Source organism: Anomalospiza imberbis, unplaced genomic scaffold (genome assembly GCF_031753505.1).
Source record: "Anomalospiza imberbis isolate Cuckoo-Finch-1a 21T00152 unplaced genomic scaffold, ASM3175350v1 scaffold_560, whole genome shotgun sequence".
NCBI lineage: Eukaryota > Metazoa > Chordata > Aves > Passeriformes > Viduidae > Anomalospiza > Anomalospiza imberbis.
Genome location: NW_027100172.1, coordinates 35,377 through 62,272, shown reverse-complemented (window position 1 = coordinate 62,272; position 26,896 = coordinate 35,377). Strand labels below are relative to the sequence as shown.

General features: G+C 52.4%; 1 protein-coding gene across 3 annotated transcripts; it reads left to right on the top strand.

Annotated features, from left to right (window-relative positions):
* The first annotated feature begins 3,432 nt into the window (after window positions 1–3,432).
* LOC137467285 (CLK4-associating serine/arginine rich protein-like) lies at window positions 3,433–26,212 on the top strand. 3 transcript variants are annotated; one of them, XM_068178784.1, is made up of 21 exons: window positions 3,433–3,455; window positions 3,494–3,610; window positions 5,437–5,534; window positions 6,308–6,409; window positions 7,457–7,536; window positions 7,652–7,736; window positions 10,087–10,235; window positions 10,316–10,412; window positions 11,033–11,111; window positions 11,207–11,280; window positions 11,999–12,040; window positions 13,267–13,488; window positions 15,699–15,965; window positions 17,472–17,675; window positions 18,526–18,565; window positions 20,290–20,350; window positions 21,217–21,275; window positions 23,025–23,071; window positions 23,821–23,903; window positions 24,961–24,985; window positions 26,133–26,212. In XM_068178784.1, exons 2-21 carry the CDS (start codon window positions 3,512–3,514, stop codon window positions 26,173–26,175), a joined length of 1,956 nt encoding a protein of 651 aa, XP_068034885.1. In that variant the 5' UTR covers window positions 3,433–3,455; window positions 3,494–3,511; the 3' UTR covers window positions 26,176–26,212. The 3 variants fall into 3 exon arrangements, 2 of the variants coding, with proteins under 2 accessions (XP_068034885.1, XP_068034884.1); XM_068178783.1 differs by lacking the exon at window positions 3,433–3,455 and having other exon boundaries at window positions 3,471–3,610; XR_010995478.1 differs by lacking the exons at window positions 3,433–3,455; window positions 24,961–24,985; window positions 26,133–26,212 and having other exon boundaries at window positions 3,471–3,610; window positions 18,526–18,569; window positions 23,821–23,909.
* The last annotated feature ends 684 nt before the right edge of the window (window positions 26,213–26,896 follow it).

Below are 26,896 nucleotides of genomic sequence, written 5' to 3'. Positions count from 1 at the left end.
TCTCCTTTATTCCCATTTTTAATCCCAATTTCCCCCTTTAATTCCCAATTTCCCCATTTAATTCCCAATTTCCTCTTTTTAATTCCCAATTTCCCCCTTTAATTCCCCCTTTAATTCCCATTTCCCCCTTTATTTCTAATTCCCCTCTCTTTATTCCCAATTTCCCCCTTTAATTCCCAATTTCCCCCTTTAATTCCCCAATTTCCCCCTTTAATTCCCAATTTCCCCCTTTAATTCCCGTTTTAATTCCCATTCCCCCCTTTATTTCTAATTCTCCTCTCTTAATTCCCATTTCCCCCTTTAATTCCCCAATTTCCCCCTTTAATTCCCATTTTAATTCCCAATTTCCCCCTTTAATTCCCGTTTTAATTCCCATTTCCCCCTTTATTTCCAATTTCCCTCTCTTAATTCCCATTTCCCCCTTTAATTCCCAATTTCCCCTTTAATTCCCCAATTTCCCCCTTTAATTCCCGTTTTAATTCCCATTTTCCCCTTTATTTCCAATTTCCCTCTCTTAATTCCCATTTCCCCTTTTTAATTCCCAATTTCCCCCTTTAATTCCCAATTTCCCCCTTTAATTCCCCAATTTCCCCCTTTAATTCCCAATTTCCCCCTTTAATTCCCGTTTTAATTCCCATTTCCCCTTTATTTCCAATTTCCCTCTCTTAATTTCCATTTCCCCCTTTAATTCCCAATTTTCGCCTTTTTAATTCCCAATTTCCCCCTTTAATTCCCAATTTCCCCCTTTAATTCCCATTTTAATTCCCAATTTCCCCCTTTAATTCCCAATTTCTCCCTTTAATTCCCAATTTCCAATCTCCCCCTTTATTCCCAATCGCCTCCTTTTGTTCCTTCTTTGATTCCCTTTTTTCTTCTCCTCGTTTTCTCCTTTATTCCCATTTTTAATTCCCCTTTTCCCCCCTTAATTCCATTTTCTCCCCCTTAATTCCAATTTCTCCCCTTTAATTCCCTTTTCATTCCAATTTCCTCATTAATTCCCCATTTCTCCCCTTTAATTCCAATTTCTCCCTTTATTCCCAATTTTTTCCCCTTTTTTTCCAATTTTTATTCTCAATTTTCCATTTTTATTCCAAATTTTCTCTCCTTTATTCCCAATTTCCCCCCTTAATTCCCATATTTTATCCCCAATTCCCCTTTAATTAATCCCCAATTCCCCCCATTAATTAACCCCCAATTCCTGCCAAATCAAACCCCAATCTCCCCCTTAATTCCCCCATCTCCCCCTTAATTACCCTCCATTTCCCCCCTTAATTAACCCCCAATCTCCCCTTTAATTTCGCCTTAATTCCCCGTTAATTCCCCCCTAATTCCCCCTTAATTAACCCCCAATTCCCCATTAATTAACCCCAAATTCCCCATTAATTACCCCCCAATTTCCCCATTGATTCCCCCAATTTCCCCATTAATTACCCCTCAATTCCCCATTAATTCCGCCCTAATTCCCCATTAATTACCCCCAATTCCCCCTTAATTCCCCCCTTAATTCCCCATTAAATAACCATTAATTCCCTATTAATTACCCCTCAATTCCCCATTAATTACCCCCCAATTCCCCATTAATTCCCCCAATTCCCCATTAATTCCCCCCAATCCCCATTAATCACCCCCAATTCCCCATCAATTCCCCCAATTCCCCATTAATTACCCCCAATTCCCCATTAATCACCCCCAATCCCCATTAATTCCCCCCAATCCCCATTAATCACCCCCAATTCCCCATCAATTCCCCCAATTCCCCATTAATTCCCCCAATTCCCCATTAATTCCCCCAATTCCCCATTAATTACCCCCAATCCCCATTAATTCCCCCCAATCCCCATTAATCACCCCCAATTCCCCATCAATTCCCCCAATTCCCCATTAATTCCCCCAATTCCCCATTAATTCCCCCAATTCCCCATTAATCACCCCCAATCCCCATTAATCACCCCCAATCCCCATTAATTCCCCCAATTCCCCATCAATTCCCCCAATTCCCCATTAATTCCCCCAATTCCCCATTAATTCCCCCAATTCCCCATTAATTACCCCCAATCCCCCATTAATTACCCCCAAACCCCCATTAATCACCCCCAATTCCCCATTAATTCCCCCAATTCCCCATTAATCACCCCCAATCCCCATTAATTCCCCCAATCCCCCATTAATCACCCCCAATCCCCCATTAATCACCCCCAATCCCCCATTAATCACCCCCAATCCCCCATTAATCACCCCCAATTCCCCATTAATCACCCCCAATTCCCCATTAATTCCCCCAATTCCCCATTAATCACCCCCAATTCCCCATTAATTCCCCCAATTCCCCATTAATCACCCCCAATTCCCCATTAATTCCCCCAATTCCCCATTAATTACCCCCAATTCCCCATTAATCACCCCCAATCCCCATTAATTCCCCCCAATTCCCCATCAATTCCCCCAATTCCCCATTAATTCCCCCAATTCCCCATTAATTCCCCCCAATTCCCCATTAATTCCCCATTAATTCCCCCCAATCCCCATTAATCACCCCCAATTCCCCATTAATTCCCCCAATTCCCCATTACTTCCCCCCAATCCCCATTAATCACCCCCAATTCCCCATTAATCACCCCCAATTCCCCATTAATCACCCCCAATTCCCCATTAATCACCCCCAATCCCCATTAATTCCCCCAATCCCCCATTAATCACCCCCAATTCCCCATTAATTCCCCCAATTCCCCATTAATTCCCCCCAATTCCCCATTAATTACCCCCAATCCCCATTAATTACCCCCAATCCCCATTAATTCCCCCAATTCCCCATTAATTCCCCCAATCCCCATTAATTCCCCCAATCCCCATTAATTCCCCCCATACCCCCATTAATTACCCCTCAATTCCCCATTACTTCCCCCCAATCCCCATTAATTCCCCCAATTCCCCATTAATTCCCCCAATTCCCCATTAATTACCCCCATTTCCCCATTAATCACCCCCAATCCCCATTAATTCCCCATTAATTCCCCCAATTCCCCATTAATTACCCCTCAATTCCCCATTAATCACCCCCAATTCCCCATTAATCACCCCCAATTCCCCATTAATCACCCCCAATTCCCCATTAATCACCCCCAATCCCCATTAATTCCCCCAATTCCCCATTAATTCCCCCAATTCCCCATTAATTCCCCCCAACTCCCCATTAATTCCCCCAATTCCCCATTAATCACCCCAATTCCCCATTAATATCCCCCAATTCCCCATTAATCACCCCCAATTCCCCATTAATCACCCCCAATTCCCCATTAATTCCCCCATTTCCCCATTAATCACCCCCAATTCCCCATTAATTCCCCCAATTCCAGCCCTTCCCCCATCCCTGACTCCTCTGCTCCCCCCAGGCCCCTCCTGCTCCTCCCCCTCCCTCCCTTCTCCATCCCCCACCTTGCCCCGGAAGGTTCCGGAAGGTTCCGGCAGTCCCGGAAGGTTCCGGCAGTCCCGGAAGGTTCCGGAAGGCGCCGGGATGTGGCACGAGGCGCGGAAGCACGAGCGCAAGCTGCGGGGGATGATGGTGGACTACAAGAAACGCGCCGAGCGGCGCCGCGAGTACTACGAGAAAATCGTGAGTGGAGCCGGCTCGGGCCAGTTCACACCAGTTCGGGCCAGTTTACACCAGTTTGGGGGGACCCAGAACCAGTTTGGGCCAGTTCACACCAGTTTGGGCCAGTTCACACCAGTTTGGGCCAGTTCACACCAGTTCAGGAGGACCCAGAACCAATTTGGGGGGACCCGGAACCAGTTTGGGCCAGTTCGCACCAGTATGGGGGCTTCCAGAACCAGATTGGGGGGTGCCAGAACCAGTTTGGGGGATCCTCAACCGCTTTGGGGGGACCCAGAACCAGTTTGGGCCAGTTCACACCAGTTTGGGGGGACCCAGAACCAGTTTGGGCCAGTTCACACCAGTTTGGGCCAGTTCACACCAGTTTGGGGGGACCCTGAACCAGTTTGGGGCAGTTGAAACCAGTTCGGGCCAGTTCACACCAGTTCAGGAGGACCCAGAACCAGTTTGGGGGGACCCAGAACCAGTTTGGGCCAGTTCACACCAGTTCGGGCCAGTTCACACCAGTTTGGGGGGACCCAGAACCAGTTTGGGCCAGTTCACACCAGTTTGGGCCAGTTCACACCAGTTTGGGGGGACCCAGAACCAGTTTGGGGGGTGCCAGATCCAGTTTGGGCCAGTTTGGGCCAGTTCACACCAGTTTGAGGGGCACCCAGAACCAGCTCGGGCCAGTTCACACCAGTTTGGGCCAGTTCACACCAGTTCAGGGGGACCCAGAACCAGCTCGGGCCAGTTCACACCAGTTTGGGCCAGTTCACACCAGTTTGAGGGGGACCCAGAACCAGCTCGGGCCAGTTCACACCAGTTTGGGCCAGTTCACACCAGTTTGGGCCAGTTCACACCAGTTTGGGGGGACCCAGAACCAGTTTGGGGGGTGCCAGATCCAGTTTGGGCCAGTTCAAACCAGTTTGGGGGGACCCAGAACCAGTTTGGGGGGTGCCAGAACCAGTTTGTGCCAGTTCAAACCAGTTTGGGGCTTCCTGTTCTAGTCTGGGGGGACCCAGAACCAATCTGGGGTCCTGAACCAGTTTGGGGCCGACATTCCCAGTTTGGTGCCGACATTCCCAGTTTGGGGCCGACATTCCCAGTTTGGGGCCGACATTCCCAGTTTGGAGCCGACATTCCCAGTCTGGGGCCGACATTCCCAGTCTGGGGCTGACATTCCCAGTCTGGGGCCGACATTCCCAGTCTGGGGCCGGCATTCCCCGTTTGGGGCCGACATTCCCAGTTTGGGGCCGACATTCCCAGTCTGGGGCCGACATTCCCAGTTTGGAGCCGACATTCCCAGTTTGGAGCCGACATTCCCAGTCTGGGGCCGACATTCCCAGTTTGGAGCCAACATTCCCAGTTTGGAGCCGACATTCCCAGTTTGGAGCCGACATTCCCAGTTTGGGGCCGACATTCCCAGTTTGGAGGCGACATTCCCAGTCTGGGGCCGACATTCCCAGTCTGGGGCCGACATTCCCAGTTTGGTGCCGACATTCCCAGTTTGGTGCCGACATTCCCAGTTTGGAGCCGACATTCCCAGTTTGGTGCCGACATTCCCAGTTTGGTGCCGACATTCCCAGTTTGGAGCCGACATTCCCAGTTTGGAGGCCGACATTCCCAGTTTGGAGCCGACATTCCCAGTTTGGAGCCGACATTCCCAGTTTGGTGCCGACATTCCCAGTTTGGAGCCGACATTCCCATTCTTCCTGGCAGTAGATCTCCCGTTCCCCTCCATTCCAGCCCTTCCCGTGTCCCCTGTTTTCCCGGGAATCCCCGCCCAATTCCCACCTTTCCCGCCGTTCCTAATGCCGGGATTTTCCCCTTTTTCCCGTTTTTCCCAGAAAAAGGACCCGGCGCAGTTCCTGCAGGTGCACGGCCGGGCCTGCAAGGTGCACCTGGACTCCGCCGTGGCCCTGGCAGCCGAGAGCCCCGTCAACATGTGAGCGTGGGCCGGGAATTCCCGCCTGGAATTCCCTGGGATTGTCTCCGGAATGTTCCTGGCATCGCCCCCCCCGGGCACGCAGAAATCCGGGATTGAAATCTGGGCGGTTTTGGGCAAATCCGGGAGGATTTGGAGCCGCTGATCCCGTTTTTGCAGAAGGAATTCTGCTCGTTCCAGGGATAAATTCCATGGAATTATCCCTGGAATATTCCTGGGATCACCCCCCGGGGATGGAGAAATCCGGGATTTTCCAGGGGTTGGAATTTGGGCGGTTTTGGGCAAATCCGGGAGGATTTGGAGCCGCTGTTCCCGGTTTTGCCGCAGGAATTCTGCTCGTTCCAGGGATAAATTCCATGGAATTATCTCTGGAATATTCCTTGGATCGCCCCGCAGGGCTGCAGAAATCCAGGATTTTCCAGGGGTTGGAATTGGGGCAGTTTTAGGCAAATCTGGGGAGAATTCCGGTTTTATTGGAGTTATCGCTCCCATTTTTTTTCTGGTGGAAAGGGGGGAATTCTGCTCATTCCAGGGAGAAAATCCCATGGGATCCCCACCTTGGAATCACCCCCAGGGCTGGATAAATCCCAGTTTTCCCCGAAAATAAAATTTGACCTGTTTTTACTCCATCAACCCAAAGAAAATTCAGCTTTTCTGGGGGAACCAAAAACCCTTTTTTTTTTTTTTTGCTGAAGGAAAGGGGGGAATTCTGACCATTCCGGGCGGGAATTCCGGGATTTTTCCCATTCCCACGGCTCGGTTTTTCCCGGCAGGATGCCCTGGCAGGGGGACACCAACAACATGATCGACAGGTTCGACGTCCGCGCTCACCTGGATTTCATCCCCATGTACACCCCGGCCCTGCTCAGCCCCACGTAAGAGTCCCAAAAAAATTCAAAAATTCCCATGAAATTCCCAAAAAAATTCCCATGAGATTCCCCCAAAAATTCCCCAGGAATTCCCAATGGTTTCAGGGCCGGGATCCCACCAGGACTGGGTAGGAGGGTCCTAAATCTGTGTTTTGACCCCAAAATCTGCATTTGATTTCGGAAAATCTCCTGAAATTCCACTTTGGATCCATCAAATTCATCTTTGGATCCCCAAAATCCATCTTTGATCCCAAAGCTCCTTGTTTTGATCCCAAAAATCCACGTTGGATCTGTAAAAATCTGTGTTTGAGCTCCAAAATCCCCCTTTGGAAACATAAAATCCCTTTTTTTTTTTTAGCAAAAGATCCCTCTTTGGATGCTCAAAATCCCCCTTTGAACCCGTAAAATCCACATTGCATCCATAAAATCTCCCTTTGAACCCCAAAATCCCTGATTTGTTCCCAAAATCTCCTCAGAATTTCTGTTTTTCAAGGTAGCCAGAGCAGGAATCAGACAAGCGTGAATGTAACCGCAAGTGGGAAGATCCCTAAAAATCCACATTTTTTACCCCAAATCCAGGGTTTTTTTTGTGCAAAGTCTTTGATTCTTAAAATCCACCTTTAACCCCCAAAATCCCCATTTTTGATCCCAAAATCCCCTCAGAATTCCTGTTTTTCCAGCTGATCAGGAATGAGACAAGGGCAAATGCAACTATGAGGGAAGAGAGCCTCATAATCCACCTTTTTTTCTCCCAAATCCAAATTTTTTTAGCACAAAGTCTTTATTTGATTCCTAAAATCCACCTTTAACCCCCAAAATCCCCATTTTGATCCCAAAATCCCCTCAGAATTCCCGTTTTTCCAGCTCACCCTAACAGGAGTCAGATGAGCACAAATGCAATTATGAGGGGGAGGCCCTCATAATCCACCTTTTTTCCCCCCAAACCCAGCTTTTTTTAGCACAAAATTCTCTTTTTTTTCCCTAAGATCCACCTCTTATCCCTGAAATTCCCAGTTTGATCCCAAAATCCCCTCAGAATTCCCGATTTTCCAGCTCACCGGAACAGGAGTCAGACGAACGCAAATGCAACTACGAGCGGTACCGGGGCCTGGTGCAGAACGACTTCGCTGGCAGTGAGTCCCTTTTTCCCTGGTTTTTTTTTTTGGGAATTACGGCCCCTCCGGATCCCCTGGGGGTGGTTCCCGAGGGATTTAGGGAATGATTTGAACCCAAAATTCCCAATCCCAGTCTCGGAGGAGCAGTGCCTGTACCAGATCTACATCGACGAGCTCTACGGGGGCCTCCAGAAACCCAACGAGGATGAGAAGAAAAAGTGAGGGGAAAAAAGTTGGAAATCCTGGGAATTCCGTCTGGGAAAACATCGGGAATGCACCCCCACACCCTTGGGAATGATCCTAATTCTGGGACAACCTTCCCAATCCCAGTTTTCCCCCTCACTCCTTTGCTGGAATCTCTCTCAAAACCATCCTGGGAAGGGCTTCTGATTTTGCCTGGGGGATTTTGGCTTGGGATTCCTGTTTTCCCTCAGAATTCCAGCTCAGATTTCCTATTTTCCCTCAGAATTCCCATTTTCCATCAGAATTCTTGCTCAAATCTCCTATTTTCCCTCAGAATTCCAGCTCAGGCCTCCCATTTTCCCTCTGAATTCCCATTTCCCCTCACAATTCCCGTTTCCCCTCACAATTCCCCCTCAAGATTCCCATTTCCCCTCACAATTCCCATTTCCCCTCACAATTCCCCCTCAGAATTCCCGTTTCCCCTCACAATTCCCATTTCTCTCACAATTCCCCCTCAAGATTCCCATTTCCCCTCACAATTCCCGTTTCCCCTCCGGGGGAATCCCTGGGCCGACCTCTCCGGGGTCTTCCCGCGGGGAAAAGCCCCGGGCTGGAGGGATTTGTCCAAATTTCACCTCACAATTCCCATTGCCCCTCCGGATTCCCATTTCCCCTCACGATTCCCGTTTCCCCTCCGGGGCAATCCCCGGGCCGGCCTCTCCGGGGTCTTCCCGCGGGGATCTCCTCGAGGGGAAAAGCGCCGGGCTGGAGGGATTTGTCCAAATTTCACCTCACAATTCCCATTGCCCCTCAGGATTCCCATTTCCCCTCAGAATTCCCATTTCCTCTCACGATTCCCATTTCCCCTCACAATTCCCCCTCAGAATTCCCATTTCCCCTCACAATTCCCGTTTCCCCTCCGGGGCAATCTCCGGGCCGGCCTCTCCGGGGTCTTCCCGCGGGGATCTCCGCTAAGGGAAAAGCGCCGGGCTGGAGGGATTTGTCCAAATGTCACCTCAGAATTCCCATTTCCCCTCACAATTCCCCCTCAGAATTCCCATTCCCCCTCAGGATTCCCATTTCCCCTCACAATTCCCATTTCCCCTCACAATTCCCCCTCAGGATTCCCATTTCCCCTCACGATTCCCGTTTCCCCTCCGGGGGAATCCCCGGGCCGGCCTCTCCGGGGTCTTCCCGCGGGGATCTCCGCTAAGGGAAAAGCGCCGGGCTGGAATGATTTGTCCAAATTTCACCTCAGAATTCCCATTGCCCCTCCGGATTCCCATTTCCCCTCACGATTCCCGTTTCCCCTCCGGGGCAATCCCCGGGCCGGCCTCTCCGGGGTCTTCCCGCGGGGATCTCCGCTAAGGGAAAAGAGCCGGGCTGGAGGGATTTGTTCAAATTTCACCTCACAATTCCCATTGCCCCTCCGGATTCCCATTTCCCCTCACGATTCCCGTTTCCCCTCCGGGGCAATCCCCGGGCCGGCCTCTCCGGGGTCTTCCCGCGGGGATCTCCTCGAGGGGAAAAGCGCCGGGCTGGAGGGATTTGTCCAAATTTCACCTCACAATTCCCATTGCCCCTCAGGATTCCCATTTCCCCTCAGAATTCCCATTTCCTCTCACGATTCCCATTTCCCCTCACAATTCCCCCTCAGAATTCCCATTTCCCCTCACAATTCCCCCTCAGAATTCCCATTTCCTCTCACAATTCCCATTTCCCCTCACAATTCCCGTTTCCCCTCCGAGGGAATACCCGGGCCGTGCTCTTCGGGGTCTTCCCGCGGGGAAAAGCCCCGGGCTGGAGGGATTTGTTCAAATTTCACCTCACAATTCCCATTGCCCCTCAGGATTCCCATTTCCCCTCAGGATTCCCATTTCCCCTCACAATTCCCCCTCAGGATTCCCATTTCCCCTCACAATTCCCATTGCCCCTCCGGATTCCCATTTCCCCTCACGATTCCCGTTTCCCCTCCGGGGCAATCCCCGGGCCGGCCTCTCCGGGGTCTTCCCGCGGGGATCTCCGCTAAGGGAAAAGCGCCGGCCTGGAGTGATTTGTCCAAATTTCACCTCACAATTCCCATTGCCCCTCCGGATTCCCATTTCCCCTCACGATTCCCGTTTCTCCTCCGGGGGAATCCCCGGGCCGGCCTCTCCGGGGTCTTCCCGCGGGGATCTCCGCTAAGGGAAAAGCGCCGGGCTGGAGTGATTTGTCCAAATTTCACCTCACAATTCCCATTGCCCCTCCGGATTCCCATTTCCCCTCACGATTCCCGTTTCCCCTCCGGGGCAATCCCCGGGCCGGCCTCTCCGGGGTCTTCCCGCGGGGATCTCCGCGAGGGGAAGAGCGCCGGGCTGGAGGGATTTGTGTCCCAAACCTCCCCAGGCTGGCGGAGAAGAAGGCTTCCATAGGCTACACCTACGAGGACAGCACGGTGGAGGAGCTGGAGAGCTCCCTGGAGAAGCGAGCCGGGGACGAGGACGACTCCGAGGACGACTCCAACACGGACGAGGACGAAGTGATCCCGGACATCGGTAACGGGGCCGAGGGTTTCGCGCGGGATTCGGGCGTCGCTCCCGGGCGCAATTCCAGGATTTCCCGGGCGTTTTTCCAGACGTGGAGGTGGACGTGGACGAGCTGAACCAGGAGCAAGTGGCCGACCTGAACAAGCAGGCCACCACCTACGGCATGGCCGAGGGGGATTTCGTCAGGTACGGCCCGGAAAAACCTCGGGAAAAGCCGGGATCCCGCCCCAGCGCCACCCCGGGGAGGGCTCCTGCTTTTCCTCGGGATTTTGGCTCAGGAATCCTGTTTTTCCTTGGGATTTTGGCTTGGGAATCCCATTTTTCTTGGGATTTTGACATGTGAATCCCGTTTTTCCTTGGTATTCTCTCCTAGAAATCCCATTTTTCCTTGGGATTTTGATTGGTGAATCCCATTTTTCCTTGGGATTTTAGCTTGGGAATCCCATTTTTCCTTGGGATATTGTCTTGGGAAACCCACTTTTCCTTGGGATTTTCACCTTGAAATCCCATTTTCGCTTGGAATTTTCTCCTCGAAATCCCATTTTCCCTTAGGATTTTGTCCTGGAAATCCCATTTTCCCTTGGGGTTCCTGGAAATCCCATTTTTCCTTGGAACTCTGCCTCAGATCTCCCTAGCTTTCCTGAAATTTCTCCCCTTTTTTCCAGACTTTCCCCTTTCCCTGAGATTCTGCCATGAAAAATCCCGTTTTTCCCTGAAATTCCAGCTCAGGGCTCCCCCTTTTCCTCAGAATCTGGGATCTCCCCAAACCCCCGCCCTGATCCCGTTTTTTTTTTCCCTGGAAAAAGGATGCTGAGGAAGGACAAGGAAGAGGCCGAAGCCATCAAAAACGCCAAGGCCCTGGAGGAGGAGAAGGCCATGTACTCGGTGAGGGAAAAACCCAGATAAAACCCGGGAAAAACGGGAATTTCCCCTTGGAAAAATCCCCGAAAATCCCTTCCCGACCTTCAATCCTTCCCCAGGGCCGCCGCTCCCGCCGGCAGCGCCGGGAATTCCGGGAGAAGCGGCTGAAAGGCCGTAAAATCAGCCCCCCCAGGTGAGATTCCCAGCGTTGTCACCCCCAATCCCAACGTTTTTCCCAACATTTCCCTCAAATCCCAACATTTTCATCCCAAATCCCAACATCTCCCCCCGCCTAGTCGATGTTTTTATTTTGAATTCCATTTTTCTCCCAAATCCCACCATTCTCCCACCCAAATCCCAATTTTCCATTCCCAAATCCCCGTTTTTCATTCCCGAATCCTGTTTTTACTCTGAATCCCACCAGTTTTCCCCTGAATCCCAAATTCTCATTCCCAAATCCCCCCGATTTCCAAATTTCCCTTCCCAAATCCCCACAATTTCCCCCAAATCCTCCCAATCCCCCCAAACCCCACCTTTTCACCCCCAAAACCCCATTTTTCCCCCAAATCCCCCCAAAAACCCCAGTTTCCTCCCAATTCCCCCAAAACCCCACATTCCCTCCCCCTCAAATCCCCCTTATTCCCCCCACATCCCCCCAATTTCCCCCAAATCCCCCATTTCCCCCCCAAATCCTCCCCAACCCCACCATTCTCCCCCCAAATCCCCCTAATTCCCCCAAACCCCCCCTTTTCACCCCCAAAATCCCCCTAATTTCCCCCCAAATCCCATTTCCCCCCCCCAAAATCCCAAATTTTCGTTCCCGGTTCCCCTCATTTCCCTCCAAATCCCCCCAGATCCCCCCCAGATGCCCCCTTTCTCACCCCAAACCCACATTTCTTTCCCCCCCACAGCTACGCCCGCCGGGACAGCCCCACCTACGACCCCTACAAACGGTAACGCCCCCGGTGCTGCCCTCGGTACCGCCCCCGGTACCATCCCCGGTACCATTGCCCGGTACCATTCCCTGGTACCATTCCACGGTACCGCCCCCGGTACCATTCCCCGGTACCATTCCCCGGTACCATTCCCCGGTACCGCCCCCCGGTACCATTCCCTGGTACCACCCCCAGTACCATTCCCCGGTACCATTCCCCGGTACCATTCCCTGGTACCATTCCCCGGTACCATTCCCCGGTACCATTCCCCGGTACCACCCCCGGCACCATTCCCCGGTACCACCCCCGGTACCATTCCCCGGTACCATTCCCTGGTACCACCCCCGGTACCATTCCCTGGTACCATTCCACGGTACCATTCCACGGTACCATTCCCTGGTACCATTCCCTGGTACCATTCCCTGGTACCACCCCCGGTATCATTCCCCGGTACCATCCCCGGTACCACCGCCGGCACCATTCCCTGGTACCATTCCCCGGTACCACCCCTGGTACCATTCCCTGGTACCATTCCCCGGTACTGCCCCGGTACCACCCCCGGTACCACCCCTGGTACCACTCCCGGTACCACCCCCGGTACCATTGCCCGGTACCACCCCCGGTACCATTCCCCGGTACCATTCCCCGGTACCATTCCCCGGTACCATTCCCCGGTACCATTCCCTGGTACCATTCCCCGGTACCATTCCCTGGTACCATTCCCTGGTACCATTCCCCGGTACCATTCCCTGGTACCATTCCCCGGTACCATTCCCCGGTACCATTCCCCGGTACCATTCCCCGGTACCATTCCCTGGTACCATTCCCCGGTACCATTCCCCGGTACCATTCCCCGGTACCTTCCCCGGTACCATTCCCCGGTACCATTCCCTGGTACCATTCCCCGGTACCATTCCCTGGTACCATTCCCTGGTACCATTCCCCGGTACCATTCCCTGGTACCATTCCCCGGTACCATTCCCCGGTACCATTCCCCGGTACCATTCCCCGGTACCATTCCCTGGTACCATTCCCCGGTACCATTCCCCGGTACCATTCCCTGGTACCATTCCCTGGTACCACCCCCGGTACCACCCCTGGTACCGCCCCGGTACCACCCCCGGTACCACCCCCGGTACCACCCCTGCTACCATTGCCCGGTACCGCCCCGGTACCACCCCCGGTTAGCGCCGCCGGCATTCCCGGAGCGGGGTTGCCATTCCCGGTACCGCCTCCCCCGGCAGCTCCCCCTCGGAGTCCAGCTCGGAGTCGCACTCCCGGTCCCGGACGCCGTCGCTGGGCCACGAGGAGAAGATCACCTTCATCACCAGCTTCGGCGGCAGCGACGAGGAGCCGCCGGGCGGGCCCGGCCTCCCCGGCTCGGGCAGGAGCCGCCGCGGCTCCCGGGAGCGGCAGCGCCCGGCGCCGCCCGGGGCCTCGGCGCCGGCTCACCGAGCCTCGTCCCGGTGCGTGCCCCGGCCCTCTCCCCTCTCTGCCACCGTTCTCTTTTTCCTTTCTTCTTTTTCCTCTCCCGGCCCTCTCCCCTCTCTGCCACCGTTCTCTTTTTCCTTTCTTCTTTTTCCTGTCCCGGCCCTTTCCCCTCTCTGCCACCGTTCTCTTTTTCCTTCTTTTTCCTCTCCTGGCCCTTTCCCCTCTCTGCCGCCGTTCTGCTCTTTTTCCTTTCTTCTTTTTCCTCTCCCAGCCCTTTCCCCTCTCTTCCACCGTTCTCCTCTTTTTCCTTTCTTCTTTTTCCTCTTCCAGCCCTCTCCCATTTCTGCCACCATTCTCGTTTTCCTTTCTTCTTTTTCCTTTCCCAGCCCTTTCCCCTCTCTTCCACCGTTCTCCTCTTTTTCCTTTCTTCTTTTTCCTCTTCCAGCCCTCTCCCATTTCTGCCACCATTCTCGTTTTCCTTTCTTCTTTTTCCTTTCCCAGCCCTTTCCCCTCTCTTCCACCGTTCTCCTCTTTTTCCTTTCTTCTTTTTCCTCTTCCAGCCCTCTCCCATTTCTGCCACCATTCTCGTTTTCCTTTCTTCTTTTTCCTTTCCCAGCCCTTTCTCCTCTCTGCCACCGTTCTCCTCTTTTTCCTTTCTTCTTTTTCCTCTTCCAGCCCTCTCCCATTTCTGCCACCATTCTCGTTTTCCTTTCTTCTTTTTCCTCTCCCGGCCCTCTCCCCTCTCTGCCGCCATTCTCCTCTTTTTCCTTTCTTCTTTTTCCTCTTCCAGCCCTCTCCCATTTCTGCCACCATTCTCGTTTTCCTTTCTTCTTTTTCCTCTCCCGGCCCTCTCCCCTCTCTGCCGCCATTCTCCTCTTTTTCCTTTCTTCTTTTTCCTCTCCCGGCCCTCTCCCCTCTCTGCCGCCGCTCTGCTCTTTTTCCTTTCTTCTTTTTCCTCTCCCAGCCTCTCCCCTCTCTGCCGCCGTTCTCCTCTTTTTCCTTTCTTCTTTTTCCTCTCCCAGCCCTCTCCCATTTCTGCCACCGTTCTCCTCTTTTTCCTTTCTTCTTTTTCCTCTCCTGGCCCTTTCCCCTCTCTTCCACCGTTCTCGTTTTCCTTTCTTCTTTTTCCTGTCCCAGCCTCTCCCCTCTCTTCCACCATTCTCTTTTTCCTTTCTTCTTTTTCCTCTCCTGGCCCTTTCCCCCCTCTGCCGCCGTTCTCCTCTTTTTCCTTTCTTCTTTTTCCTGTCCTGGCCCTCTCCCCTCTTTGCCACCGTTCTCTTTTTCCTTTCCTCTTTTTCCTGTCCCAGCCTCTCCCCTCTCTGCCGCCGTTCTCCTCTTTTTCCTTCTTTTTCCTCTCCTGGCCCTCTCCCCTCTCTTCCACCGTTCTCTTTTTCCTTTCTTCTTTTTCCTCTCCCGGCCCTCTCCCCTCTCTGACGCCGTTCTCTTTTTCCTTTCTTCTTTTTCCTTTCATGGCCCTTTCCCCTTTCTGCCCGCATTCTTCCCCTTTCCCCCCCTTTTTTTTTGTGCCCTGGCCATTTTCCCATCTCTGCCCTCACTCTCCTTTTTTTTCCTTTCCTTTTCTTCTTGTCCCAGCCCTTTTCCCCTTCTCTGCCCTCATTCTCCCCTTTTCTTCTCCTTCTTTTCATGTCCCGGCCCTTTTCCCCCTCTCTGTCCTCATTCTCCCCCTTTTCTCCTCTTTTTTATTCTTCTTTTCCTCCTTTTCCCTCTTTTTCCCCCTTTTAGCCCATTTTTTCTTTTCTTTTTTCCTCCTTTTCTCTTTTTCTCCCTTTTTTTCCATCTTTTTCTCATTTTCCTTTTCCCCTCTTTTTCTCCTTTTTTCTCTTTTCCCCCCTTTTCCCCTTTTCTCTTCGTTTTCCCCCTTTTTTTACCTCCTTTTTCCCTTTTTTCTTTCTTTTTCCCTTTTTTTCTCCCTTTTTCCCTTTTTCTTCCCTTTTTTCCCCTTCCCCCCCACTTTTTCCCCTCTTTTTTCCTTTTTTCTTTATTTTTCTCCCTTTTCCCTCCCTTTTTCCTCCCTTTTCCCCTCATTTTCCCTCCCATTTCCTCTCTTTTCCTCCTTTTCTCCCCATTTCCCCCCTTTTCTCTCCTTTTCTCCCCATTTCCCCCCCTTTTCTCCCAGTTTCCCCCCCCTTTTCTCCCAGTTTCCCCCCCTTTTCCCCATTTCCCTCCCTTTTCCCCCCCATTTTCCCCCGTTCCCCCCGTTTCTCACCCCTTCTCCCTTTTCCAGGCGCCGCTCTTCCTCCTCCTCCTCCTCGTCCTCGTCCTCGCGCTCCTCCTCCTCCTCCTCGTGCAGCTCGGGCTCCCGCGGCTCCCGCCCGGCCTTCCGCCGCTCCCGGGGCCTTTTCCGGGGCCGCCGCCGCGGCTCCCGCAGCCGCTCCCGGAGCCGCAGCCGCTCCCGGAGCCGCTCCCGGAGCCGCTCCCGCCGCTGGTCCCGGGACAGCCGGCGCCGCTCCCGCTCCCCGGAACGCGGCCACCGCCACCGCCGCCGCTCCAGGTCGGTGCTCGGGGACACCCGTCTGGGACCGCTTCGGGTCACTTTGGGACAGTCTGGGACAGTTTGGGACAGTCCGGGGCCTGTTCGGGTCACTTTGGCACAGTCTGGGACAGTTTGGGACAGTCCGGGGCCTGTTCGGGTCACTTTGGCACAGTCTGGGGCTGCTTCGGGTCACTTTGGGACCAGTTTGGGTCACTTTGGGACAGTCCGGGGCCGGTTCGGGACAGTTTGGGTCACTTTGGGACCAGTTTGGGTCACTTTGGGACAGTCTGGGGCCGCTTCAAGTCTCTTTGGAACAGTCTGGGACAGTTTGGGACAGTCCGGGGCCTGTTCGGGTCACTTTGGCACAGTCTGGGGCTGCTTCGGGTCACTTTGGGACCAGTTTGGGTCACTTTGGGACAGTCTGGGGCCGCTTCGGGTCACTTTGGGACAGTCCGGGGCCGGTTCGGGACAGTTTGGGTCACTTTGGGACCAGTTTGGGTCACTTTGGGACAGTCTGGGGCCGCTTCGGGTCACTTTGGCACAGTCTGGGACAGTTTGGGACAGTCCGGGGCCTGTTCGGGTCACTTTGGCACAGTCTGGGACAGTTTGGGACAGTCCGGGGCCGGTTCGGGTCACTCTGGGTCACTTTGGGACAGTCTGGCACCGGTTCGGGTCACTTTGGGACCAGTTTGGGTCACTTTGGGACCAGTTTGGGTCACTTTGGGACAGTCTGGGGCCGGTTCGGGTCACTTTGGGTCAGTCTGGGACCGGTTCAGGTCACTTTGGGACCAGTTTGGGGCCAGTTCAGGTCACTTTGGGACAGTCTGGGGCCGGTTTGGGTCACTTTGGGACACTATGGGACCGGTTTGGGTCACTTTGGGACAGTCTGGGACCGCTTCGGGTCACTTTGGACCAGTTTGGGTCACTTTGGGACAGTCTGGGGCCGCTTCAAGTCTCTTTGGAACAGTCCGGGGCCGGTTCAGGTCACTTTGGGACAGTCTGGGGCCAGTTCGGGTCACTCTAGGACAGTCTGGGGCCGGTTCGGGTCACTTTGGGACAGTCTGGGGCCGGTTCGGGTCACTCTAGGACAGTCTGGGGCCGGTTCGGGTCACTTTGGGACAGTCCGGGGCCAGTTCGGGTCACTTTGGGACCAGTTTGGGTCACTTTGGGAGAGTCTGGGACCGCTTCGGGTCACTTTGGGACAGTCTGGGACAGTTTGGGACAGTCCGGGGCCGGTTCGGGTCACTTTGGGACCAGTTTGGGTCACTTTGGGACAGTTTGGGGCCGGTTTGGGTCACTTTGGGACAGTCTGGGACCGCTTCGGGTCACTTTGGAACAGTCCGGGGCCGGTTCGGGTCACTTTGGGACAGTCTGGGACAGTTTGGGACCAGTTCACACCAGTTAGTGACCAGTTCACTGCTGTTTCCTGTGGGATTTTCCCATTTTCACGGGATTGATTTTCCCGTTTCCCACGGGATTGATGTTCCCATTTTCACGGCATTTCCACCCCTTCCCGCCCCGCAGGAGCCGCTCCCGGCGCTCGGCGCGCTCCTGGCGCCGCTGGAGCAGCCAGAGCCGGAGCAGCCGCAGCGACTCCCGGAGCCCGTCCCGCTCCCGGTCCCGGTCCCGGTCCCGATCCCGATCCCGGTCCCAAACCCCGCCCGCAGCCCGGGAAAAGGCCCCGCCCCGCCCCCCGGCCTCGCCCGCCGTCGGAGAGAAGCTGAAAAAGTGAGTGGAAAACGCAGGAATTCGGGAAAAATAAAAAAAAAATTCCTCAATCCATTCGGGAGCTCCCAGAATCTCCTCAAAATCCCTCTGGGAACCCCCAAATCCCTCAGAATATCCTCAAAATCCCTCGGGGAGCCCCCAGAATCACCCAGAATCTCCCCAAAATCCATCTGGGAGCTCCCAAATCCCTCAGAATCTCCCTAAAATCCCTCTGGGAACCCCCAAATCCCTCAGAATCTCCCTAAAATCCCTCTGGGAGCCCCCAAATCCCCCAGAATCTCCCCAAAATCCCATTGGGAGGTCCCAAATCCCTCTGGGAGCCACCAAATCCCCCAGAATCTCCCCAAATCCATCTGGGAACCCCCAAATCCCCCAGAATCTCCCCAAAATCCCTCTGGGAGCCCCTAGAATCTCCCCAAAATCCATCTGGGAACTCCCAAAATTACCCAGAATCTCCCCAAAATCTCCCCCAGATCCCCCGCAAATCCCTAAAATTTCCCCTCAAATCCCCCCAAAATCCCTCTGAGGTCCAATTTCCCCCCACTTCCTAATTTCCCTCAGTTTTTCCCCAATTTCCCCCCTAAATTTCCCAATTTTCCTCCAATTCCCCCCCAAGTTTCCCAATTTTCCTCCAATTTCCCCGATTTCCACCGATCTTCCCCCAATTTCCCTAGTTTTTCCCCCAAATTCTCAGTTTTCCCCCCAGTTTTCCCCAATTTCCCCCCAATTTCCCCCCTAATTTTCCCCCCAGATTCCCAGTTTTCCCCCCCAATTTCCCAACTTCCCTCCAGTTTTCCCCAGTTTCCCGCCCAGTTTGCCCAGTTTGCCCAGTGCTGTGCTTCCCCCGCAGGGCCGACGCTGCGGCTGGTAAAGATTCCGGAGCTGCCAAAGTCAGTAAGAATTGGAACTTCCCCTTGTTTCTAACGGAATTCCTGCCGAGCTTTGGGATCACGGATCCGGGGGATCCCGCAGGGACCGGGGGATCCCGCAGGGATCGGGGAATCCCACAGGGATTTGCAATCCCACGGGGATCCAGGGAATCCCATGGGGATCGGGGAATCCCACAGGGATCAGGGAATCCCGCGGGGATCCAGGAATCCCACAGGGATCGGGGAATCCTGCGGTGATCCAGGGAATCCCGCAGGGATTGGAGAATCCCACGGGGATCCAGGGAATCCCGCGGAGATCAGGGAATCCCACAGGCATTTGGAATCTCACAGGGATCCAGGGAATCCCGCGGGGATTTGGAATCCCACAGGGATCAGGGAATCCCGCAGGGATCAGGGAATCCCACAGGCATTTGGAATCCCACAGGGATCCAGGGAATCCCGCGGGGATCAGGGAATCCCACAGGCATTTGGAATCCCACAGGGATCCAGGGAATCCCGCGGGGATTTGGAATCCTATGGGGATCCAGGGAATCCCACAGGGATCCAGGGAATCCCGCAGGGATCAGGGAATCCCACAAGGATCAGGGAATTCCACAGGGATCGGGGAATTCACAGGGATCCAGGGAATCCCGCAGGGATCCAGGGAATCCGACAGGGACGGGGGATCCCACAGGCATCGGGGAATCCCGCAGGGATTTGGAATCCCACAGGGATCAGGGAATCCCACAGGGATCCCGGGAATCCCACAGGGGTTGGGGAATCCCAGAGATCCCTCGGGATCACCGGGGAGGGGGAATTTTCCTGGGATTTTGGGGGATCTGGGGGAAAAATCAGCTCTGGGGGGCCCCTTTTCCTGGATTTTCCCAAGTTTTCCCAGATTTTCCTGGATTTACCCCGTTTTTTTCCCAGATTTTCCTGGTTTTTCCCCATATTATCCTGGATTTTCCCAGGTTTTCCTGGATTTTCTTGGTTTTTCCCCAGATTTTCCTGGATTTTTCCCAGATTTTCCTGGATTTTCCCAGTTTTTCCCCAGATTTCCTCATATTTTCTCAGATTTTTTTTGATTTCCCCAGGTTTTCCTGTTTTTTTCCCAGATTTTCTTGGATTTTTCCCATATTTTCCTGGATTTTCCCAGATTTTCCCCAGATTTTCCTGGATTTCCTCATATTTTCTCTGATTTTCCTGGATTTTCCCAGGTTTTCCTGGTTTTTCCCAGATTTTCCCAGATTTTCTTGGTTTTTTCCCCATATTTTCCTGGATTTTCCTGGTTTTTCTCCATATTTTTCTGGATTTTCCCAGATTTCCCACAGATTTTCTTGGTTTTTCCCAGATTTTCCTATTTTTTCTTAGATTTTTCCCCATATTATTTTGGATTTTCCCAGATTTCCCACAGATTTTCCCAGATTTTCCCCATATTCTCCACAATTCTCCTGTTTGTCCCCGATTTTCCCCATATTTTCTTGGATTTTCCTAGATTTTCTTAATTTTTCTTAGATTTTCCCAGATTTTTCTGATTTTTTCTCAGATTTTTCTGGTTTTTTTCCCAGATGTTCCCGTTTTTTCCTCCTTTTTTCCCGTTTTCCCCAGCTTCCCCTCCCCCATTCCCTTCCCAAATTCCCGGGATGGGGTCGGGATTGGTGGGAAAAGGCTCCGGGGTTTTTTTTGGGGGGTCCTGACCCCGATCCTGGCCCCTTTTCCTGACCCAAATTCCCAAATTTTTGCAGCCCAAACTGACCCCGCAGGAGAAGCTCCGGCTCAGGATGCAGAAGGCGCTCAACAGGCAGTGTGAGCATTCCCAGAATTCCCAAAATTCCCTAAAATTCCCCAAAATCCCACCCAGATTCCTCTGAATCTGCCCCAAAATCCAGTCAGGATCACCTGAATCTCCCAAAATCCCACCCAAATCCCCCAAAATTGCCCCAAAATCCAACTGAGATCCCAAAAATCCCCCAAATCCCACCCAAATCCACCCAAAAATTCCTCCAGGATTTCCCAAATCCTCAAAAATTGCCCCAAAATCCAACTGAGATCCCAAAATCCTGCCCAAATCCCTCCAAACCCACCCAAAGTTCCTCTAGAATTTCTTAAATTCATAAAAATTCCCCAAAAATCCATCTGAGATCCCAAAAACCCCTCCAAAATCCCACCCAAATCCCCAAAAATTCCCCCAAAATCCCACCCAAATCCACCCGAAATTTCTCTGGGATTCCCCAAATCCCCAAAAATTGTCCCAAAATCCAGCTGAGATCCCAAAATCCCCCAAATCCCCCACAAATCCACCCAAAATTCCTCTGCAAGCCTCAAAATCCCTAAAACTTCCCCCAAATCCCCCTGGGATTCCTAAATCCCTCCAAATCTCCTGAGATTCCCCCAAAATCCCCTTGGGACCCCCCCAAAATCCCCTGGAATTCCCCAGAATTCCCCCAGAATTCCCCCAAAAATACCCCAGAATTCCCAAAAATCCCCCAGAATTCCCTAGAATCCTCTGGAATTCCCCCTGAAATCCCCCAGAATTCCCCAAAATCCCCTGGAATTACTCAGAATTCCCAAAAAATCGCCCAGAATTCCCTGGAATTCCCCCAAAACCCCCCAGAATTCTCCTGAATCCCCCGGAATTGCCCCAAATTCCCAAATTCCCGCTCCATTCCCAGTCAAGGCCGACAAGAAGGCGGCACAGGAGAAGATGCTGCAGCAGGAGCATGAGAGACAGGTGGGAAAACGGGGGAAAAAATGGGAGGAAAATGGGAGAAAAATGGGAAAATGGGGAAAAAAACGGGATGAAAATGGGAGAAAAATGGGAAAATGGGGAAAAATGGGGGGAAAACGGGATGAAAATGGGAGAAAAATGGGAAAATGGGGAAAAATGGGGGAAAAAACGGGAGGAAAATGGGAAAAAATGGGAAAATGGGGAAAAATGGGGGGAAAAACGGGAGGAAAATGGGAAAAATGGGGAAAATGGGGAAAAATAGGGGGAAAATGGGATGAAAATGGGAGAAAAATGGGAAAATGGGGAAAAATGGGGGGAAAATGGGATGAAAATGGGAGAAAAATGGGAAAATGAGGAAAAATGGGGGAAAAACGGGAGGAAAATGGGAAAAAATGGGAAAATGGGGAAAAATAGGGGGAAAATGGGATGAAAATTGGAGAAAAACAGGAGGAAATGGGATTTATTTGGGAGGAAAATGAGATAAAAATGGGATTGAATTGGGATGGAATTGAGATAAAACGAGGATGGAACTGGGATAAAACCAGGACTAAACTGGGATAAAACCAGTCTGGAACTGGGATGGGATTGGGATAAAACCAGGACCCAGTTGGGATAGAATTGGGATTTAAATGGGATAAAACGAGGACTAAATTGGGATAAAACCAGGATTGAACTGGGATGGGATTGGGATAAAACCAGGACTAAACTGGGATAAAACCAGTCTGGAACTGGGATAAAACCAGTCTGGAACTGGGATAAAACCAGTCTGGAAGTGGGATGGGGTTGGGAACTGGGATGGGGTTGGGAACTGGGATGGGGTTGGGAACTGGGATGGGATTGGGAACTGGGATGGGGTCGGGAACTGGGATGGGATTGGGAACTGGGATAAAACCAGTTTGGAACTGGGATAAAACCAGTCTGGAAGTGGGATGGGGTTGGGACCTGGGATGGGATTGGGACCTGGGATGGGATTGGGAACTGGGATAAAACCAGTTTGGAACTGGGATAAAACCAGTCTGGAACTGGGATGGGATTGGGAACTGGGATGGGGTTGGGAACTGGGATGGGGTTGGGAACTGGGATGGAACCAATCTGGAACTGGGATGGGATTGGGAACTGGGATGGGGTTGGGAACTGGGATGGGGTTGGGAACTGGGATGGAACCAATCTGGAACTGGGATGGGATTGGGAACTGGGATGGGGTTGGGAACTGGGATGGGATTGTCTGGAACTGGGATGGGGTTGGGAACTGGGATGGGATTGGGAACTGGGATGGGATTGTCTGGAACTGGGATGGGGTTGTCTGGAACTGGGATGGGATTGTCTGGAACTGGGATTGGATTGGGAACTGGGATGGGATTGTCTGGAACTGGGATGGGATTGGGAACTGGGATGGGGTTGTCTGGAACTGGAATGGGGTTGGGAACTGGGATGGGATTGGGAACTGGGATGGGATTGGGAACTGGGATGGGATTGGGAACTGGGATGGGATTGGGAACTGGGATGGGGTTGGGAACTGGGATGGGGTTGTCTGGAACTGGGATGGGATTGGGAACTGGGATGGGGTTGTCTGGAACTGGGATGGGATTGTCTGGAACTGGGATGGGGTTGGGAACTGGGATGGGGTTGGGAACTGGGATGGGGTTGGGAACTGGGATGGGATTGGGAACTGGGATGGAACCAGTCTGGAACTGGGATGGGGTTGGGAACTGGGATGAAGCCGGGCCGGGCTCTGACGATCTCCCCCGGCAGGAGCGCGAGGACGAGCTGCGCGCCATGGCCCGCAAGATCCGCATGAAGTAATTCCCGACAGGCCCGAGTTCCCAGCCCCGATCCCGAGTTCCCAGCCCTGATCCCCATTTCCCGTCCCTGATCCCGAGTTCCCAGCCCTGATCCCGATTTTCCCAATCCCTGATCCCGAGTTCCCAGCCCTGATCCCGAGTTCCCAGCCCTGATCCCCATTTCCCGTCCCTGATCCCGAGTTCCCAGCCCTGATCCCGATTTTCCCAATCCCTGACCCCGAGTTCCCAGCCCTGATCCCAATTTCCCAGCCTTTATCCCGATTTCCCAATCCCTGATCCCGATTTTCCCATCCCTGATCCCAATTTTCCCAATCCCTGATCCCAATTTTCCCGATTTTCCCAATCCCTGATCCAAATTTCCCACCCTGATGTGATTTTCCCAATCCCTGATCCCGATTTTCCCAATCCCTGATCCCAATTTTCCCACCCTGATGTGATTTTCCCAATCCCTGATCCCATTTTTCCAGCTGTTTTCCCATTTCCCAGTCCCTGATCCCATTTTTCCCATTTTTCCCGGTCCCTGATCCCATTTTTCCAGCTGTTTTCCCATTTTCCCAGTCCCTGATCCTGTTTTTTCCCATTTTCCCAGTCCCTGATCCCATTTTTCCTGTTCATCCCGCTCCCTGATCCCATTTTTCCACTTGTTTTCCCATTTTCCCGGTCCCTGATCCCGTTTTTTCCGGCTGTTTTCCCATTTTTCCCCGCTCCCTGATCCCGTTTTTTCCGCTCTTTTCCCGCTTTTCCAGGGAGCGGGAGCGGCGGGAGAAGGAGCGGGAGGAGTGGGAGCGCCAGTACAGCCGCCAGAGCCGCAGCCCCTCCCCGCGCCACGGTCCGGGATCCCCGAAATTCCCCCGAAATTCCCAACATTCCCAACATTCCCAACCTTCCCCAGGGCTCTGCAGGGTCTCCCTTCCCAAAATTCCGGGCGATTCCCGGCAAATTCCCAAAAATCCCGGAGCTGGTCTCACTTTCCCAGGAGTCTGCGGGGTCCCTTCCCAAAATTCTGGGAAATTCCCGGGAAATTCCCAAAAATCCGGGAGCCTTTTCCGCTTTCCCAGGGCTCTGTGGGGTCCATCCCCAAGGAATTCCCAAGGAATTCCCAAAATTCCGGGAGCTGCTCCTGCTTTTCCAAGGGTCTGTGGGGTCCCTTCCCAAAATTCTGGGAAATTCCTGGGAAATTCCCAAAAATCCAGGAGCCGTTCCTGCTTTTCCAGGGGGTGGGGGAGGCAGAGGGGACGGATTTGGGGCTGGAAAAATGCTGGGGAAATGGGAAAAAAATGGGATTTGGGGCTGGAAAAATGGGGAAAAAATGGGATTTTGAGGGAGGCCGAGCTGTGGGATTTTGGGGTGGGAAAATGGAGGAAAAAAAAGGAAAAAAGTGGGGAAAATGGGGGAAAAGATGGGAAAAAAGTGGAGGGGAAAAGATGGGAAAAAAGTGGGGGGAAAAAAGGGAAAAAAGTGGGGGGAAAAAAGGGAAAAAAGTGGGGGAAAAAAGGGAAAAAAAGTGGGGAAAATGGGAAAAAAGTGGGGGAAAAATGGGGAAAAGTGGGAAAAAAGTGGGGAAAATGGGAAAAAAGTGGGGAAAATGGGGGAAAAATGGGGGAAAAGATGGGAAAAAAGTGGGGGGAAAAGGGGAAAAAAGTGGGGAAAATGGGGAAAAGTGGGGGGAAAATGGGAAAAAAGTGGGGAAAATGGGGAAAAGTGGGGGGAAAACGCGAAAAAAATGGGAAAAAAGTGGGGGGAAATTGGGAAAAAAAGTGGGGGGGAAAGAAGGGGGAAAACGAGGGGAAAAACTGGGAAAGAAGTGGGGGAAAAAAGGGAAAACCTGGTAAGGAAGTGGGCAGAGTGGGAATTTTGGGAGTTAATTGTTGCTCTTTTCCCGGCAGGTCGGGAGTACAGCTCCTCACGGAGGTACGGCCGCGATTCCCGGAGATCCCGCGGCTCCCGGGGGTGATCCAGCCCCGATCCCTGATCCCAGAGATCCCAAATTTCCTCCAGTCCCAGATCCCAGGGATCCCAAATTTCCTCCAGTCCCAGATCCCAGAGATCCCAAATTTCCTCCAGTCCCAGATCCCAGGGATCCCAAATTTCCTCCAGTCCCAGATCCCAGGGATCCCAAATTTCCTCCAGTCCCAGATCCCAGGGATCCCAAATTTCCTCCAGTCCCAGATCCCAGAGATCCCAAATTTCCTCCAGTCCCAGATCCCAGAGATCCCAAATTTCCTCTAGTCCCAGATCCCAGGGATCCCAAATTTCCTCCAGTCCCAGATCCCAGAGATCCCAAATTTCCTCCAGTCCCAGATCCCAGAGATCCCAAATTTCCTCCAGTCCCAGATCCCAGGGATCCCGAATTTCCTCCAGTCCCAGATCCCAGAGATCCCAAATTTCCTCCAGTCCCAGATCCCAGGGATCCCAAATCTGATCCAATCCTTTTTCCTGATTCTGGCAATCCCAAATTTCCTCCAATCCCTGATGCCAGAGATCCCAAATTTCCCATTTTCCCTGATCCCAGGAATCCCAAATTTCCCATTCCTGTTCTCTCTGATCCCAACTTTCCCGTTTACCCTGATCCCAAATTTCCTGTTTTCCCAGGAATCCCAATTTTCCCATTTTCCCAGATCCCAGAAATCCCAAATTTCCTGTTCCCATTTTCCCTGATCCCAAAGTTCCTGTTTTCCCAAAGTTCCCATTTCCCAGGAATCCCAACTTTTCCATTCCTGTTTTCTCTGATCCCAAATTTCCCATTTACCCTGATCCCAACTTTCCCATTTTCCCAGGAATCCCAAATTTCCAATTTTCTCAGGAATCCCAAATTTCCCAATTTCCCAGGATTCCCAACTTTCCCGATTTCCCAGGAATCCCAAATTTCCCATTTTCCCAGGAATCCCAAATTTCCCGTTTTCCCAGGAATCCCAAATTTCTCGATTTCCCAGGATTCCCCAATTTCCTGATTTCCCAGGAATCCCACGTTTCCCGATTTCCCAGGAATCCCCAATTTCCCAGGATTCCCCAATTTCCTGTTTTCCCAGGAATCCCGACTTTCCCGTTTTTTCCGCAGGCATTCCCGGTCCCACTCGCGGAGCCCCCACTACCGGCACTGACGGGCGGGGCCCCCCAATAAATCCTTGGAAAAATCCCAACCCCCACCCCTGGAATTGGCAGTGCCGGCGGGAAACGGGGCAAAAGCTGGGAAAATCGGGAAAAAAAACTGGAAAAATTGGGGAAAAAAGGGAAAAAAGACAGGAAAAAAAGAGGGGGGAAATGGGGGAAAACCCGGAAAAAAATGGGGAAAATGTCAGAAAAAAAAGGGAATTTGGAAAAAGGGAGGGGAATAGGGGAAAAGCAGGAAAAATGATGGAAGAAGAGAAAAAATCTGGAAAAAAGGAGGAAAAATTGGGGGGAAAGGAGGAAAATTTGGGGGAAAAGGAGGAAAAATTAGGGGAAAAGGAGGAAAAAAGGGGTGGAACTGAGGGGAAAAGCAGGAAAGTTCGGGATAAATCTGGAAATAAAAGGGGGAATGGGGGAAAAGCGGGAAAAATTGGGAAAAAAAGGCTGAAAAACGGGGGAAAAATGCAAAAAAGGGGAGAAAGGTCTGGAAGAAAAGGGGGAAAAATTGGGAAAAGATCAGAAAAAAGTGGAAAATGTGGGAAAAAAGGCCGGAAAAGGGGGAGAAAGACAAGAAAAAAAAAAGGGGGAGGAAATCAGGGAATAGCAGTGGGGAGATGGGAAAAAAGTTGGGAAAAAGGAGGGAAAAGGCAGAAAAAAAAGGACAAAAAGCTGGGGAAAAATGGGGAAAAAAACATAAATAAAGGTGAAAAACCA